The sequence below is a fragment of the Amblyomma mixtum genome, chromosome 10, assembly GCF_055824585.1.
Source record: "Amblyomma mixtum isolate Tamu chromosome 10, ASM5582458v1, whole genome shotgun sequence".
Lineage (NCBI taxonomy): Eukaryota > Metazoa > Arthropoda > Arachnida > Ixodida > Ixodidae > Amblyomma > Amblyomma mixtum.
This window is the reverse complement of record NC_143021.1, coordinates 66,022,668-66,039,190: the sequence shown is the minus strand read 5'-3', so window position 1 is coordinate 66,039,190 and position 16,523 is coordinate 66,022,668. Positions and strand designations below refer to the sequence as shown.

At 48.3% G+C, this 16,523-nt stretch overlaps 1 protein-coding gene across 3 annotated transcripts in view; it reads right to left on the bottom strand.

The window, feature by feature from the left end:
• Window positions 1-186: 186 nt before the first annotated feature.
• The window catches only part of LOC149325993 (cytochrome P450 3A29-like), a 228,896-nt gene continuing 212,559 nt past the window's right edge, over window positions 187-16,523 (bottom strand). For all 3 annotated transcript variants that reach the window (XM_089564082.1, XM_089564083.1, XM_089564081.1), the window contains 2 exons: window positions 3,296-3,596; window positions 187-2,669 (listed from right to left, as the gene is read on the bottom strand). In XM_089564082.1, the coding sequence (XP_089420208.1) occupies window positions 2,286-2,669; window positions 3,296-3,596 (685 nt within the window). In that variant the 3' untranslated portion in view covers window positions 187-2,285. The remainder of the gene's footprint in view (window positions 2,670-3,295; window positions 3,597-16,523) is intronic.

Below are 16,523 nucleotides of genomic sequence, written 5' to 3'. Positions count from 1 at the left end.
CAAGACTGCTAAGGAATGGAACCACCTTCCCGCTTCCATCGCCTCCATTACAAACGCCGACTTGTTTAAAAATGCTGTAACTGATTTTACATTGCAGTGCTGCGTTACCTGTTCTGTTTTTTGTTGTGTATCACCCACTCCTCTCTGTAATGCTTCGTCCCTGAGAGTAAATAAATAAATCGTCCGTCATTTTTTTGAACATTTATTGAGCTTAAAAAAAAACACACACTGATGTATCTGTTTAAAAATGCGAGTGTGGTCTGTGCATTTGGATTGTACAGCAAGGCAGACATTACGTATGTGAAACACCTCAATCAAAATGCAATTAATTAGGCATAATTTACTAATAACTTGCAAATTTTGGTTTTAAGACGCAATAATATATACCAAAATAAAAGGCCGTCAACACCGAAGGCAAGTCCAGGTTTCGAATTTTAAAGCGAGAGCTTTACTAGCCTATCGGGGACGATTTCTCTGTGTCTGCACGAATAACCTTGAACAGGAGGAGCGTAGCTACGTAAGTAACAGCGTGACGTATCACGCGACTCGCAAGGAGCTTGCGGAGACGGCAGTGCGCATGCGCAGAACGCAAGCGCGAGCCCTGCGTCTTGCGTACGTACGCGAGCCGGCGAATTTTGCGTTGCGGTGTTTGCGTGGCTTCGTGGTTAACGTTGACTACAAGAGGGCGCCCTTCCCACCCGCTTCGGACCAAATGCTCCGTCACCGCTGCATTTTTCGACTCGATAGCACGGTCTAAACGGTGGTATTCGCTTTAATTTTGCGCATTCTCACTACTCCGTAATGATATAGGTGAGAAATAGACATCGCTTTTCAGATACATTGAGGAATTTCTTCACGTCAAGCCTAACTATGTACGGTGTACAATGTCGTCATAGCAGCGACACCACGCCAAGCACCGGAATTTACATTTGATTCAACTGACTTGCTCTTTAAGAAACAGAGCATTCTAACGCATCCAATATAAGAGGAAAAGGTTTCTTCGCCACACAGTTCAGGAGCTTTGATTTCCTGTCACTGGATGGCGCCACAGTGTGTTATGCTTCTCGGGGGCTACGCTAGCCACTCTCAATTATTGCTGTCGTTGCTAGCACGGGCGGCAATGCGCGTAAGGCGCTCCCGTTCTTCGTCTGTGTTAGAAATGCGCGCGACGCCATTTTACCAATGTGCAACGCAGAAAATGATTATTGCTAGTGATTCTTTATTAATAAAATAAGGAAAATACGTTGCTAGCCGGGGAATCTTTCATCGAAACCTTAAGCACCGTAGTTGCGGATAGCCCGAGTGAACGAGCTTTCAAAAGCTCCTTTTCCACCTTCAATATTTTGAGCCAGAATGTCGACTCGGTAAATTTAAGACTGAATTCGGCTTCGATATTGAGAGTCTTCAATTTTAGAGCTAGTCGTGCGCTCCAAAACCATTAAGTACAGAGTTGATTACTTAATTATGTAAATAAATTTTAATTGAGCTCTATCACGTATATAATGTCCGCCTCGGTGTGTCTCTCACTGTTTCTATGATAAAAATCAGTAAAATTCCCTCGTATAGACAACAGTCATGTTGCTCAGTGATACCAGCGCACGTGATGCATCCACAAAAAGTTCTGTGCATTCTTTTTCTTGCAACGTCGTGACACAAGTGCACCCGCGATGGTGGCAGGTGAGCGAAACTTCTCGCACCTGTTTCGACGGTAGCTTGAGAGCGCCCTGTGCGGAGGTCGCCACTCCAGCTGTGGTGACGTCATCATGGGTGGCGCCGTAGCACGTCAATGCTTTGAGGGTGTTCGAGTATAACACAAGCACATAGCAAAGGCACGGTGCACACAACTGGCCGATTGTTAGTGTGTATTCCCCGTGCTACGCAAGTCTCTGACGGCTAGGATTAGGGACAGAAGACTCGAAGGCATCGGGTCCCATTTGTACAGCATAGCACATTATGCGTCTCGGTCAGGATGCGTAATCACGAGGAAATCACAAGCTTGTGTTGCCGCGAAGTCTATTTCCAGCCAACCCCTCCACCTGTTTTTATCCGAGCGTGTCCCCCTATTACCACTGGCCTTATAAGGTACCTCGTAGCACTGAAACTGAAAGCCACATGCACTGGCGGTTATGCTTGCTTCAACAGGCACCAGTGGCCTAGTGCAAAAAAAGTGCGAGTCCCAGGCATCTGAGAATTGCCTCTCAGATGGGTGATGAGAATGCCAACTTATATCGCGAGTGCAGTGTTGTGCCGGTTTGTCTGCACCAAAGCTAGTTGGAAGAGTAGCCCTACGCAGCGGCTGTCTCCCGGCTCGTATTGGTTGAGTCTGGCCGGCGCCGCTCCAGCTTGACGAGCACTCCTCCCTCCGGATTGACGATGACGCTGGGCACGATCAGCTTGAGCGGGCCCTTTCCACAAGGCAGCAGGCGGTACTCCCTCAGAATTCTGCAGGCGGCCATCTTGAGTTCAAGCAGCGCGAACCGCCTTCCGATGCACAGCCGGGGCCCCAGGCCGAACGGCAGATAGGCGGCCGGCTGTTGCTGCTGGCCCCCGCTTCCTTCCGGTTCGAAGCGTTCCGGGCGGAACTCGAACGGCTCCGGCCACAGGGCCGGGTCGTGGTGCAGGTGCCACGTGGGGATCATGATGTTCACTCCCGCGGGGAAGAACTGCCCCTGCAAGCGGAAACGGAGTTCGAGGGCGCAGGAGTCGCAAAGAGCACGCCTTTCCCGCTTCAAGAGGGCTAGACGCGCTCACTTACAGCCACTGTCAAAAGTTTGGAGCCCAGGGGGTTCGCTTCTGAAGCACACTGTCTGGTTCGTAATGCATCACCAGCGCTCCAAATGTGCTGATGGTAAGAAGATTTCTGGCCCTGCCTCCTCCAATGGGTAGGACTACCACGAATGTTACAGGAGTTCCACTGCGAGGCTTAGAAGCAAACCCCCTGGGCTCTAAGCTTTTGACAAAGACTACCTCTGGGCCAGAAAATCTGGCACGTAAGCATTAACTACACGTTTATGCACAATGGCTGGGGAACATTCCGAGGAGTACAGCGGGGTATCTGATCATGTCACGCATAACAGCGTGCAGTAGCGGAGCGCGCAGACAAGCCAGCTAGCTATTTCGATGTTTCCGCGGTACCGCATCGCGAGTCTGAAGAGAGCTTCGTCGGTGTCAAAAAGGCGCGTGTAGCAGATGAAGCGGTACAACAAAAGGAGACGTGCCACAGTGACGTGATGAACGCGAAAGACACGTACCCAGAACGTTTCGGGTGCGTGCAGTCAGGAAATAACTCGCTCACCATGACCGTGGTGTCCTTGTCGCAGCGTCTGCTGACAAACAGCACCACGGGCGGATAGATGCGCAGTGACTCCTGGACGACCATGTCGAGCCGCTTGAGCGACTGCACACCCTCGTAGGTGGGTTCGTCGTCGCCGAAGGCGGCCTCCATTTCGGCGTACAACCGCTCCTGCTCGTCGGGGTGCGTGGCCAGCAGGTGGGCGAGGAAGCCCAGCGAGGTGGCCGTCGTCTCGAAGCCCGCCGCCAGGAAGATGAACGCGTTGCCCACCACGTGCCTGTCCTCGATGAGCCGCACGTCTCGCCTGCGAGCATTCTTTTTTGGCCCTCCAAAAGGCCAATTCACACGGCGGTCCGTTCGCCCGCGCATCACGTGTTCACGCGCCACTAAAAACTAGACTGCGATCCGACGACGTCAAGCGGACACGACGGAACAAATGAGCAGACGACGCGCTGGGTGTACCACAGCTGCCAGATTATTTTAAAGTGTTTGGCAACGCTGGACGAACTCCTCCCGACCCAAGACTGTGCGATCGAACGAAAGAAAAGCTTTATTGAACTGCAGAGGAGGTCCTGCAGAGTGGGTGCGGCCCTTTGTCCAATTCCTCAATGGCCTGAGCCGTCATGCTAGCCCAGTTGCCAGAGCTAGTGCACGCACCTTCGCGGGCCGCCGCTATTCAGTTCCCGCGAGGGGAGAGGCAGCTGTGCTTCCTTGCGTGACCAGTCCGCGGGCCTACAGCGCACGTCCAATGTGGTGACGCATGAACACCTAGTGCGCGGGCCGCAGGCAAACGGGCCGTCGTGTTGATCGGCCTAAAGGCACTCCTCCGCAGTCATCGCATCTCGGTACGTATCGCTCGCTGTTGAATTATAGATCTTAGCTAGGATTCGACTGGGGCTAGTTGATAAGGCAATGAGTGACGCGCACCAACCGTCATATGAGCTTCTATACGCAGGCTACCGACCTGGGCTGAAGAAAAGGAAAACCGTGAAGCAGAAAATCATCAAAACATCTTTTTGTAGCTTTATACTATGGCTCTTAGAGATCCTTTTAGCCAGCCTACCCAACCTCCCCTTTGCACTTCGTTGCTTGTCTCTACTTTCTCTCCTAGTCTTTTATCTCTCTACAAGCCCCACTGGAGGCTGCGTTTGAGACAGCCACCTGCCAGGGCAGTGGCTCATCGCTTAACCGCTGCACGAGTAGCGGTATGAGGACTCCCTGCAATCCATGAATGCGATTGAGATGGTCGTAATGTCTAATTATCGCGTGACTACCAGTGCACCAATCATAGGAGATCGCTAAATTTGAAAACCTGATGACCCCTTACAAAAATGACTTTTCAGCTTCGGTTCACGCCTTGTTCAGCTCTTGTTGAATAAACTGGAAGCCAATATGAACCCAATGTATATTGAGACTACTCAACATCTGCTAAACAAAATTTTTGTTGAACATAGTCAACAAATTAATTGCTGAGTAATTTCAGTTCAATTAACGCTGAACCGAGTGTCATGGCAGCCGTTTCTAAGCCTAAATAAATGAAATCAGTTCGACATGCGTCGTGTAAACAGAACCTTATCACATTATACATATTAAGAACGCATGCAGCACCTGTTAACACTTTCGTAAACGGCTCAAACTCATTTTCTTGCATAGAAAAAAATGCTTGTGGTGCAATATGCGCTTTCAGGAATACCGATGTCGGAGGATTCGTGTGTGCGCTCTTAGAAAGGGCGCTTAATTAGTGCTTTATTCCTGTTGTTTATGAATGAATCAAGGTCTTCAACTAAGAGAACGTTGCATGTGAACTTCATTACTTCTACTACATATAAAATAAACAAATAACAATGATAACTGACGTAACTTTACTGATCGGCATGCCACTACCTGCGCAGATCTGGACACCCATGTGTAGGAGTATATAAGGGTGAAACTGAGGTCGCGCTTAAAATGGAAAAGTTCTGAACTCTTAGTGAGGTCGCATTGTAGCCTCATGTGCGTATTGCACATCTTTAGCTGATGGCTGTATAGGTGAGAGTGTATATATTTATGTATGTATTTGTTAACACATTTGTGTTTGTGCGTGTTTGTGCGACTGGGGATATCAGCGTCAAGTTAACGAGAAATTATAACAATAAAGTGAATATACCGCCGAATATTGCATCTGTAGGCCCATCTGACGCAGCACAAATGTATTTCTACGATTTTTTTTTACCACAAACGAGATTCAGAATGATGTGTTGAGTCACCCCAGTAATTTCAACATGAAAGGAATGCAGAAATTTTGTTGAGAATGCTCAACGTTAGCACAGTGGCCACTTTTTCGTAGACTTTCAGCTCGGCCTCAATAATTCACCAACGCGAGGCCATCCTGGTGCCAACACAAATTCTACATGGCATGTTGAGACTGCTTATGAGAAGTCCAACATTGTCTGAAGAAGCATTTTTGTAAGGAACTCCTCCCCCCCCCCCCCTGAAAAAAAAATCAGAAGGACCCCCAAAATTTTGGAAGTATGCTCGCCTCCAAAAATCGATTAAGGTGGATTAGTGGGTGAATTAAAGTAGATTCGTGGGGCGAATTAGTTTAGTCCCATATGGTAATCCAAGTGAAGGTAGTGGGACATCTCTTACAAAAATGCATGTTGATTTTGTGTTGAAATTCGAGCAACCCGTGTCAACACACACTGTTGAAAGTATGTTCAAAATGTGGAGAGATTTGAGTGATGCAGTATTGACAACATGTTGAGCACATGTTGAAAATTGGCACATGAGTTTCTGTTGAGCATGTCTTGAATTAACACAACACACAAAAAATCCTAGGAATACATTGGTATTACGCCAGATGGGCCGAACCGATGCAATTCTCGGCGGTATATTCATATTATATTACTCGTTAACGTGACGCTGACATCTCCAGTCGTGTAGTGCTGCACACATACAAACACACGTATATATATATATATATATATATATATATATATATATATATATATATATATATATATATATATATATATATATGAGAAAAGCCAACAGCCACAGAAACCAAGGAACACAGGAGATGTTTAGTTTATTTATTTACTTTGTGGTGTTGATCAATTTTAGAATATTACTGAATATGTTCACTTCACTTCACTTTATTACCTTAAAGGCCCCCAGGATTGGGGGTATTACATAAGGGGTGGGTTACATTGAAAAATCAGATTGAATAAACAAAGAAAAAACGTAAGATACAAATATTATTCGCTGTTAAAGGTAGCAGCTAAACAGCTCGCAAATGTTGATGGACAGGTGATTGAGGCAATGTCGTGTGGAAGGCTGTTCCAGTCCTTGGCTGAGCGTGGAAAGAATGACGATGCAAATGTAGTTGTACGCGTACATGGCCGGGCTACTTGAAGGGGATGACCAATGCGGAGGGAAATGCATGCCGGCGGATTGATGTAGGTTGGACGACGAAGTGAGCTGAAATAAAATTCGTGAAACAAGCACATACTAGTAATACGACGCCTACAAGCCAGGGATGTTAAGCCTGCCTCTGCTTTTAGTGCTGATATACTGACATTATATGAATAGCACCAATGTATGAATCTATAGCTTAAAGCTAATTGATTAGAAAAGCGGAAGCACAACCAAATGCCGCCGGTGGGATCCGAACCCACAACCTCCGAATATATATATATATATATATATATATATATATATATATATATATATATATATATATATATATATATATATATATATATACACATGGTCTGTTCTGAAAGTAGTAGGACTGGTTTTTTCCTGGGCGAACGGGCGGACGAGAGGTGGTCTGCGCGTGCAGGATCGTTGAAGGGGGATATTGGGAATGCTGGGGAAAATCGGCAGTCGGCTCTCGGCCGTTAAAAAGAGGAGGTCGCTTGTACTGTGTACCCCTGTCGAAACGTCTCGTCACGCAGAATCGTCGAGCGTTTACTGCATCAGCGATACGCGATCAAATTTTGAGTAAATCTTGGTAAAACAGGCAAAGAGACTCACAACATGATTAAGGAGGCCTACGGTGACGCTTCCATGGGTAGATCAGGTGTTTTTGATAGGCACAAGCTTTTCCGAGAAGGTAAGGAAAGAGTGGAGGAAGACGACCGCTTCAGACGCCCTTCGACCAGCAAGACCAACGAAAATGTGTAGCGAGGGAAACATTTACTGAACAGTGATCTATCAGAATGATTGCTGATGACTTGAGCATTCCTCAAACCCAAGTTTTTGGGTTCGTGACAGAAAACTTATCCATGAGGAAAGCGTGCGCGAAGTTGGTGCCGGGAGTGTTGTCAGAGGAAGAAAAGGCCAACCGGTAGGATCTTCTAAGTCATCTGAATGAGGACCCCGATTTTTTGCCCAGCGCAAGGCGGCAACGCTGTCTCAGCCCCCTACAGCCTCGACTTGGCCCTGCCAGACATTTTCTATTCCCGAGAATAAAATCGACGCTCGAGGGGAAACATCACGAATCGGTAGAGGTGGTTCAATAGGGCGTGACGAGGGAGCTAAACAGCATTCCGGTCCAGGCGTTCCTGGAGGCGTACGAAAACTGTAAAACTCATTAGCAGCAGTGAGTAGGTGCGGAAGGGTGCTACCTTGAAAAATTGTAATCGTTTGTACTATTCTCTTGAATAAATTTTGTTTAAAAAAATGAGTCCTACTACTTTCAGAACAGACCATGTATATATATATATATATATATATATATATATGTATATATATATATATATATATATATATGTATATATATATATATATATATATATATATATATATATATATATATATATATATATATATATATATTGTAGCGAACCACGACGGCCGCGCCTGATACCGCCTATATAGGCCGATCGCTGCCAGAGCGCCGACGACGACGAAGCGTCGCTAAAAGACGAAGTGCCGCCGCTCTGCACGAGATCGCTTGGGTTGGACTGGTCGTCTTCTGCGCTGCCCGCCGTTCTGTTCGCCGCTTTGTGTCGCCTGCCGTGAACACCACGCCCTGTACCATTTGTGCAGAAACCCCCTTTCACTTGGTGGAGGTGCGGATTTACTGCCTTCTTGGCACTTCAAGGCCGTCCCCTTCCGAATTTCACCATGCCTCAAGATTCCGAACAGCCGCCGGACCTCTCTGACCTGGATGCCCCTGTGACCTCCCGCAGTTCCTCCATCGATGCTCTTCATCCTGATTCGGCACCCGATCCGTTGCCCGACGCCTTCTTCCAAGCCGCCATCGACGCCGCTCTTCCTTCCGCCTACCGGAAGCAGCTGTCAGCTCTACTAAACACGTTTCGCTCCGCTTTCGACGCCGCCCACACTCCTCTAGGCCGGACTTCCACCGTCGCTCATCGCATTGAGACCGGCTCTCACCCGCCTTTTCGCCAGCGGCCATATCGTGTGTCGGCGGCAGAGCGCCGCGTGATTAGCGAACAAGTTGAGGACATGCTGCACCGTGGTGTCATCCGTCCGTCTCACAGCCCTTGGTCGTCGCCGGTGGTACTTGTCAAGAAGAAAGATGGTTCAATCCGATTTTGTGTCGATTACCGCCGCCTCAACAAAATTACCCACAAGGACAATTACCCTCTTCCCCGCATCGACGACGCTCTTGACAGCCTCCAAGGCGCTGAGTACTTTTCGTCCCTTGACCTACGTTCCGGCTACTGGCAAGTACCGATGGCTGCACCTGACAGAGAAAAGACAGCATTTGTTACACCCGACGGCCTCTACGAGTTCAATGTGATGCCGTTCGGTCTGTGCAACGCTCCCGCCACATTCGAAAGGATGATGGATAACATCTTGCGGAAGTTGAAATGGCAGACCTGCTCTGCTACCTGGATGACATTGTTGTCTTTTCCGCCGATTTCACCACACACCTTGCACGCTTAAAGCAGGTTTTGACTTGCCTGACAGACGCCGGACTGCAGCTGAATCTCAAGAAGTGCCACTTTGGAGCTCGGCAGTTGACAATATTGGGGCACATCGTCTCCAAGGAAGGCATTCTCCCTGACCCGGCCAAGCTCCGTGCTGTGGCGCAATTTCCTAAGCCGGTTTCGCTCAAGCAACTTCGAAGCTTCATAGGTTTGTGTTCTTATTTCCGGCGCTTCGTACGCAATTTTGCGTCCATCATTGCGCCGCTGACGAAGCTACTTGGCGGGACCAATGGCATATCTGGCTGGTCGGCCGAGTGCGACGAAGCGTTCGCTACCCTGCGCCATCTTTTGACTTCCCCGCCAATACTCAGACACTATGACCCCACAGCACCTACCGAGGTCCATACGGATGCGAGTGGCGTTGGCCTCGGAGCTGTCCTGGCCCAGCGAAAAGATGGTTTTGAAGAATACGTAGTTGCGTATGCGAGTCGCGTGCTTACCAAAGCTGAATCCAATTATTCCGTTACGGAGAAGGAATGCTTAGCTATTGTATGGGCGCTAACGAAATTCCGGCCCTATCTATACGGCCGCCGGTTCGACGTCGTCACGGACCACCATGCGCTCTGCTGGTTATCGTCGCTTAAAGATCCATCCGGTCGCCTCGCTCGGTGGGCTCTTCGCCTTCAAGAGTTTGACATCCGCGTCATCTACCGTTCGGGCCGTAAGCACATGGACACCGATGCTTTGTCGCGGTCTCCTCTTCCCACTGCCTGCTCCTCGGCGCCCGATCCCGTGCTTTCGTCTCTTACCATCGCTGATATGCCGGCGGAGCAGCGAAAAGACCCGTGGCTTGCGTCCCTCATAGACGCCGTGTCTTCATCACAAAACGTTGCGCCTTCTAGAACTTTACGGCGTAAAGCTCCGCACTTTGCCCTCCGGGACGGCCTTCTATACCGCCGCAACTACATGCCTGATGGTCGGCGGTGGCTTCTCGCGATCCCCTGCCATTTACGATCTGAAATTTGCGCATCTTACCACGCTGACCCTCAATGTGCGTACGCTGGTGTGCTGAAAACATTCAAACGAATTTCTCAGCGCTACTATTGGCGCGGCATGTACGCCTATATTCGAAAATACGTCCGATCCTGCATCGCCTGTCAGCGGCGGAAGACTTCCACTCCCCGAGTGACCGGCCCCTTACAACCACTACCATGCCCAGCACGTCCTTTCGATCGCGTTGGCGTTGACCTTTACGGACCGCTTCCCTGTACGGTCTCTGGGAACCGTTGGATTATCGACGGCGTCGACCACCTCACCCGGTATGCCGAGACAGCCGCCCTTCCTGCTGCAACTAGCCGCGAAGTTGCTACGTTCCTGCTGCACCATTTTGTTCTTCGTCACGGCGCGCCGCGCGAGCTGCTCAGTGACAGAGGCCGCGCCTTCCTTTCCCAAGTCGTTGAAGCACTGCTTGCAGAATGTCGCATCGTACATCGCACCACCACTGCCTACCATCCTCAAACTAACGGGCTGACCGAGCGCTTCAACCGTACTCTCGGAGACATGCTCACGATGTACGCCGCAACAGATCAGACCAACTGGGATGCCGTCCTCCCTTTCGTGACATACGCGTACAACACCGCCACGCAGTCCACCGCCGGCTTTACCCCCTTTCTTCCTTCTGTATGGGCGTGAGCCGTCGTCCACGATGGACACCATATTACCTTATAATCCTGACGCCTGCGAGTGGACGCCCCTCTCCGAAGTGGCCAAGCATGCAGAAGACTGCCGCCAGTTGGCGCGCTCTTTTACCTCCGAATCGCAAGGCCGCCAAAAGCATCGCCACGATAACGTTAGCAGGCAACACGTTTTCCGGTTGGATCCCTAGTTTGGCTATGGGTTCCCAGCACACCACCCGGATTGTCATCTAAATTTCGCACAGAATACCACGGGCCTTATCGCGTCGTCCAGCAAACGTCGCCAGTCAACTACATCGTGGAGCCGCTCAACCCCTCTTCGGACCTGCGCCATCGCGGTCGGGAAACCGTTCACGTCAGCCGCCTGAAGACTTACTACAACCCGCTCCTTTTGCCCTCGCCATAAGTCGCCAGGGTGGCTCCTCTTCGTTCCCGGGGCAATTGTAGCGAACCACGACGGCCGCGCCTGATACCGCCTAGGCCGATCGCTGCCAGAGCGCCGACGACGACGAAGCGTCGCTAAAAGACGAAGTGCCGCCGCGCTGCACGAGATCGCTTGGGTCGGACTGGCCGTCTTCTGCGCTGCCCGCCGTTCTGCTCGCCGCTTTGTGTCGCCTGCCGTGAACACCACGCCCTGTACCATTTGTGCAGAAACCCCCTTTCACTATATATATATATATATATATATATATATATATATATATATATATATATATATATATATATATATATATATATATATATATATATATATAGGTACAGTATTACGACAAACGCGACTGTTCTTTTAATGTTTATTTTGCCAACAGTTTCAGGAATGGTATTCCCTTCGTCAGGGCAGGCTTACAATGAATCCGTTTCGTCAATATAAGGACACAGAACAAGCGAGGAGGTGTAATCTCCGCCGCCCTCTGAACAAACTTGAGAATGAGGGCAGGGGACCGTATAATAGGCAGCACGACAAGTCTCACACGGGCCGCGGCTGAACAACGACCAGAAAAACAAACGGGGAGGTGGAAATGGTAAAGTAGTAGCAAAGAACGAGCCTGGACAGCACAGCGATAGAAGGTGCAAAAGAGCGTTAAACCCGGCTCTCGGCGCACACAGAAGCCGCTCCCCCCCAATACGCGCACACCCCCGCAAGACGCCGCCGGTTCCGAGCGGGGGGCCCGTATCAGGTATCCTGAGACGCTTGCAAGGGACGCGTTCGAGAGACGGCCAACACTCACTTCTTAACCGCTGCAACGGCAACTTGCGACTGTGCCCTCTGCGTATTTTTGCTTCATTTAATTCGTCGCTTTGCTTTCCTGTCGGGCCTTTCTACCAGACAATCTGGCGCCCCTTTTCCCATAAATATACTAGGCTGTCCAAACTCGTGTCCCGCAGTGAGCTTCCCGTAAAAAAACAGCGTCCGTCGGGTAAAATACTGAGCTAGCCCGAGCGCGTAGTGGGAACGCAAAGATGAATTTGGGGGAACAAAACAAAAGAAGGGAAGAGCAGAAAAAAAATTATCTCTAAAAATGTTGAAAGAAAATGTAACAAAAAATGCTAACGCACACACAGGAAGAGAAAAGAGAAAAAAAGAAAAACTACTGATTAAACGTGGCGCCAAACAAGTATGACATGGTGAGAGCACTTTGATAAAGTTTGGCGCAGTGCATGTGGTTTCGAGATTTGCATGCACGCGCAGGTTAAATCATTCAGAGATTATCGAGTTGAGTCGATTTGGGTGTAAGTAAATAACAAATGATAAGGAATATGTATCAAAATGAAAATAAAAATGGCATGGAGAATATAAAATTGAGCACAAGAAGTTATACAAAAGTTAACAAATTAAAAATAATAATAATACATGTGTGCGGAAAACGCGAAAAGTCTGCGGCCCGCGGAGCTGCCGCGTGGTCCCAATGGTCTGGGTGATAGATCAACGGTGTCTATTTGGAATGGTACGTGGATGCTGGCAGGAGGTTGGACAAAAAAGTACTCAGGTAATAAACTGCTAGATTCCCTGCCATTTGAAAGTGTGTCTGCAGTTGTCAAGAAAAAACAAGTTCCGGAGTATTCTGATAATAACGCTGTCCAAGGCCTATGACAGGCGGAATTTCCTACGTTGGCTCCTTTAAGCAGGAAAGTCTCCCGGGAGTAGCGTTCATGCCATGAGAGAACGTGCCGAATTTATGAATGAAGTACGATTCCCTTTGTTCCCTGTAATATGTGTTAGGGAACCCGGACTGGAGAAGGATTACACGGATGTTTTCAAAACTGTGCAGGGGCAGACGCAGGTGCCTGGAAAGGGGCAAGTTGGGCAGGGATGACACATGCGCTTTGTGGTTGTTGAAGCGGAAACGAAATGTTGTCTTGGTCTGACCAATGTACTCCTCCCCACACACCTCGCATTGAAGTTTGTAGATAACATTGCTCGAATCGCAGTCGAGGTCTTCATTTATGTGAAACGCAAAGCCATCGGACCTGGATTTTGCCAGTTTGGTGTCGGAAATGTGTGGACACACCTTGCAACGGGGTTTTCCGCATGGGTGGCACCCACCTCGGGCAGCGGTCTTCTTTGTTTTCGCGTTGACAAGCAAGTCTCTCAAGTTCTTGTCCCTGCGGTACACCACTCGGGGTGGTTCCTTGAATATTAGTGACAGCCTATTACTCTGTCTGATTATATTAAAATGACGGCTTAGTATGTTGTTTACCCTGGGAGAAGTTGCGGAGTCTGAATGTACGCCTCCAGGAGCACGCCAGGTCCCTTGACGGGAGTTCGGGGACGCACCTGGCTAAGCATGTAAAAAGCCACAAGTGTGCCCCATTGTTCAAGGAAACGCGCGTTCTCTGGAAGCATAAAGGTAAGACTTCCCGGGAGATTATGGAGGCCTTCCGCATAAGGAAGTCGGCAGATGTATGCGTGAGTTTGCCATCCTTGCTACTGCTTGACGCCGAGGTTGATTATCTTCAAAGAACACTAAACCATGATAACAGGTAGATTCGCTGTGATTTAACGTGTGTTCTTGCCTGTAACCTTTGTAACCGTGGTATGACTGTGCATGTAACCATAGGTTTCGTCTATATATTTTTTGTGCTTTTAATAAACTTTGTCAGTTGTTAGTGAGCACTTGTGTTGTTGTCACTCTGTCTCTGTCCCTGTGGTGCCACACCAGTATGAATTCGTACCAACTCGCCCAATTTTCAACCCTTTTGCGGAGTAAGTAAGGATTAGGTTTGTTTTGCTGTCTTTTTCCACCTTGTTCTCTGCCAAGATGGAAGAACGGTCTAGGCTGCGAGCGCGTTGAATCGCGTCTTCGACTATTTCCCCCGGGTATTTTTGTCGTGACAAAGCGTCCTTGAGAGTCCCCGTATGCTGGTCAAATTCCTCTGTTGTATATGTTCTACAATATGTTCTACAACAGAGGAATTTGACCAGCATACGGGGACTCTCAAGGACGCTTTGTCACGACAAAAATACCCGGGGGAAATAGTGGCCTGCGCAGATAGTGGCCTGCCGATCAGAAAAGTTATGTCAATTATTACTATTAATATTTATTTATTTTGTGTGTAGTAGAAGTAATCGAGTTCAGATGCAACGTTCTGTTAGTTGAAGACCTTGATTCATTCATAAAGAACAGAAATGAATTTTATGAGCGCACTTACGAATCCTCCGACGTAGGTATGCCTGATAGAGCATATTGCACTACTAGCACTTTTTTCTATGCAAGAAAATCACTTTAAGCAGTTTACGAGAATTTTAACAGGTGCATTCTTAATATGTATAATGTGACACAGTAACAGCGCCATGCGTGGTCGTGTGTCTCTTTTGTCCCCGTATTTCGCGCCGTTTTCTTTGTGGATGAATCAAGAGCAGCAGCTGATATCTAACATAGCATTACATTCTCCTGTCAGAACAGCTCATAAAGTCCCACACAGTGCCACGGATGGTTGCAAAGCACTTACTGTTGAACATTTTTCTGGTGGGTGCTCAAAGAAAAAACAACAGAAATTCAACAGAAATTATGCATCATATTTGTGTTGAGTTTTTGGGCAAAGAAATTCTGTTGAGGGAGTGTTGCGTAAACTCAACACGAGTTGAATTTCCGTTTAATTTCTTTTGGCTCAACACATGCTCAACATTGCGTCAACCGAAATTCAAAGCTCATTTCTATAAGGGATGCTAGAAGGTGATGACTCATGCATAACATATAAAAGCAATGGAGCCACCTTGACTGAGGCCACGGAGTCATCCTTTCTGAATGGCTTTGGTTTAACGCACTAACGTCCCAAAGTGACTCAAGCTATGAGCGATGCCGCAGTGAACGGCTTCGGAAATTTCTGAGGTTCTTTAACGTGCGCTGACATCGCAGAGTACACGGGCCTCTAGTATTTCTCCTCCATCGAAATTCGACCGCCGCAGCCGGGATCGAACTCGGGTCTTTCCGGTAGGTAGCCATGCACCATTACCTATGAGCCACCGCGGCGGCTGGATGGCGTTGGGTTAATAATGACCCCCCGGTGTTGTTCGAAGTGCACCTCTGCGCGCGATGTTTTTAAGCACGAAATGCTTTTAGCTCCAATTCACGGTGAACTAAGGCGAACATCGGGATATCCGGGGAACCTGGAGCCTAGCATGAGACCGAACAATCCCAGGGCTGATAACCTGGAAAGCAAAATGCTTCGTTTGATATGGAGTACTGAATCTTCGTAAAACACAAAACGTCGAATTTCAAGGCTAAGGAATCAGTGCGCAATTAAAGCTGCTCTCCCTTACTGCGAAAGCAGCATGCATTCAGGAGGAAAACAGAAAATTATCTTTGGGTCACTTTGTTACAATTTACGTGCTTATTAAGCAAAGTGGTTCTTTGGGCGTGTTGGTCACACATGATATAAAGTTGAATGCACAACGAGGCACGGAAGGCGAAAGAGACGAGAGACAAACTAGCGCTAACTTTCGACAGTGTATTGTAAGTAACAAAGCAGCATATAAAGGCTAATCGTGGCCGCGGTATCACACATGCGCAGTTCGCAACCATTCAATGACGTCGCAAGTACTGTAATTCCTTGAAGGATAAAGCAATGGACGGCTTGGACACGCAGTTTTCTCCTAAACTATCTATTATCTCTGCCTCGATAATTTCACGCGTTAGTTGGCGGGTACTTCTGCTGACAATGGTGCATTCTTTGCATAAAGGCACGCAGCTGGATTTTCTTGGACGCGCACTGCAGAAAGTGTGAGTCAGTCGATGACCGCAGTGAAGCACCCAGTTCCGGCCAGAGTGCAGAACCCTGTGTGAAATCCAGCTGCGTGCCTTTATGCAAAGAATGCACCCTTTACACCAGAAGTACCTGCCAACTAACGCGTGAAATTATCGAGGTACAGATAATAGATAGGTCAAGGGAAAACTGCGTGTCCGAGCCGCCCATTGCTTTATCCCGCAAGGAATTACAGTACATGCGACGTCATTGAATGGTTGCGAACTGCGCATGTGTGATACCGGCCACGATTAGCCTTTAAATGCTGCTTTTTTATTCACAGTAAACTGTTGAAAGTTAGCGCTAGTTTGTCCCACGTCTCTTTTGCCGTCCTTGTCTCGTTGTGCGCTTCAACTTTATATCGTCCTCATTAAATTTTTCGATTGAATCAGTAATTCCATTAATAAT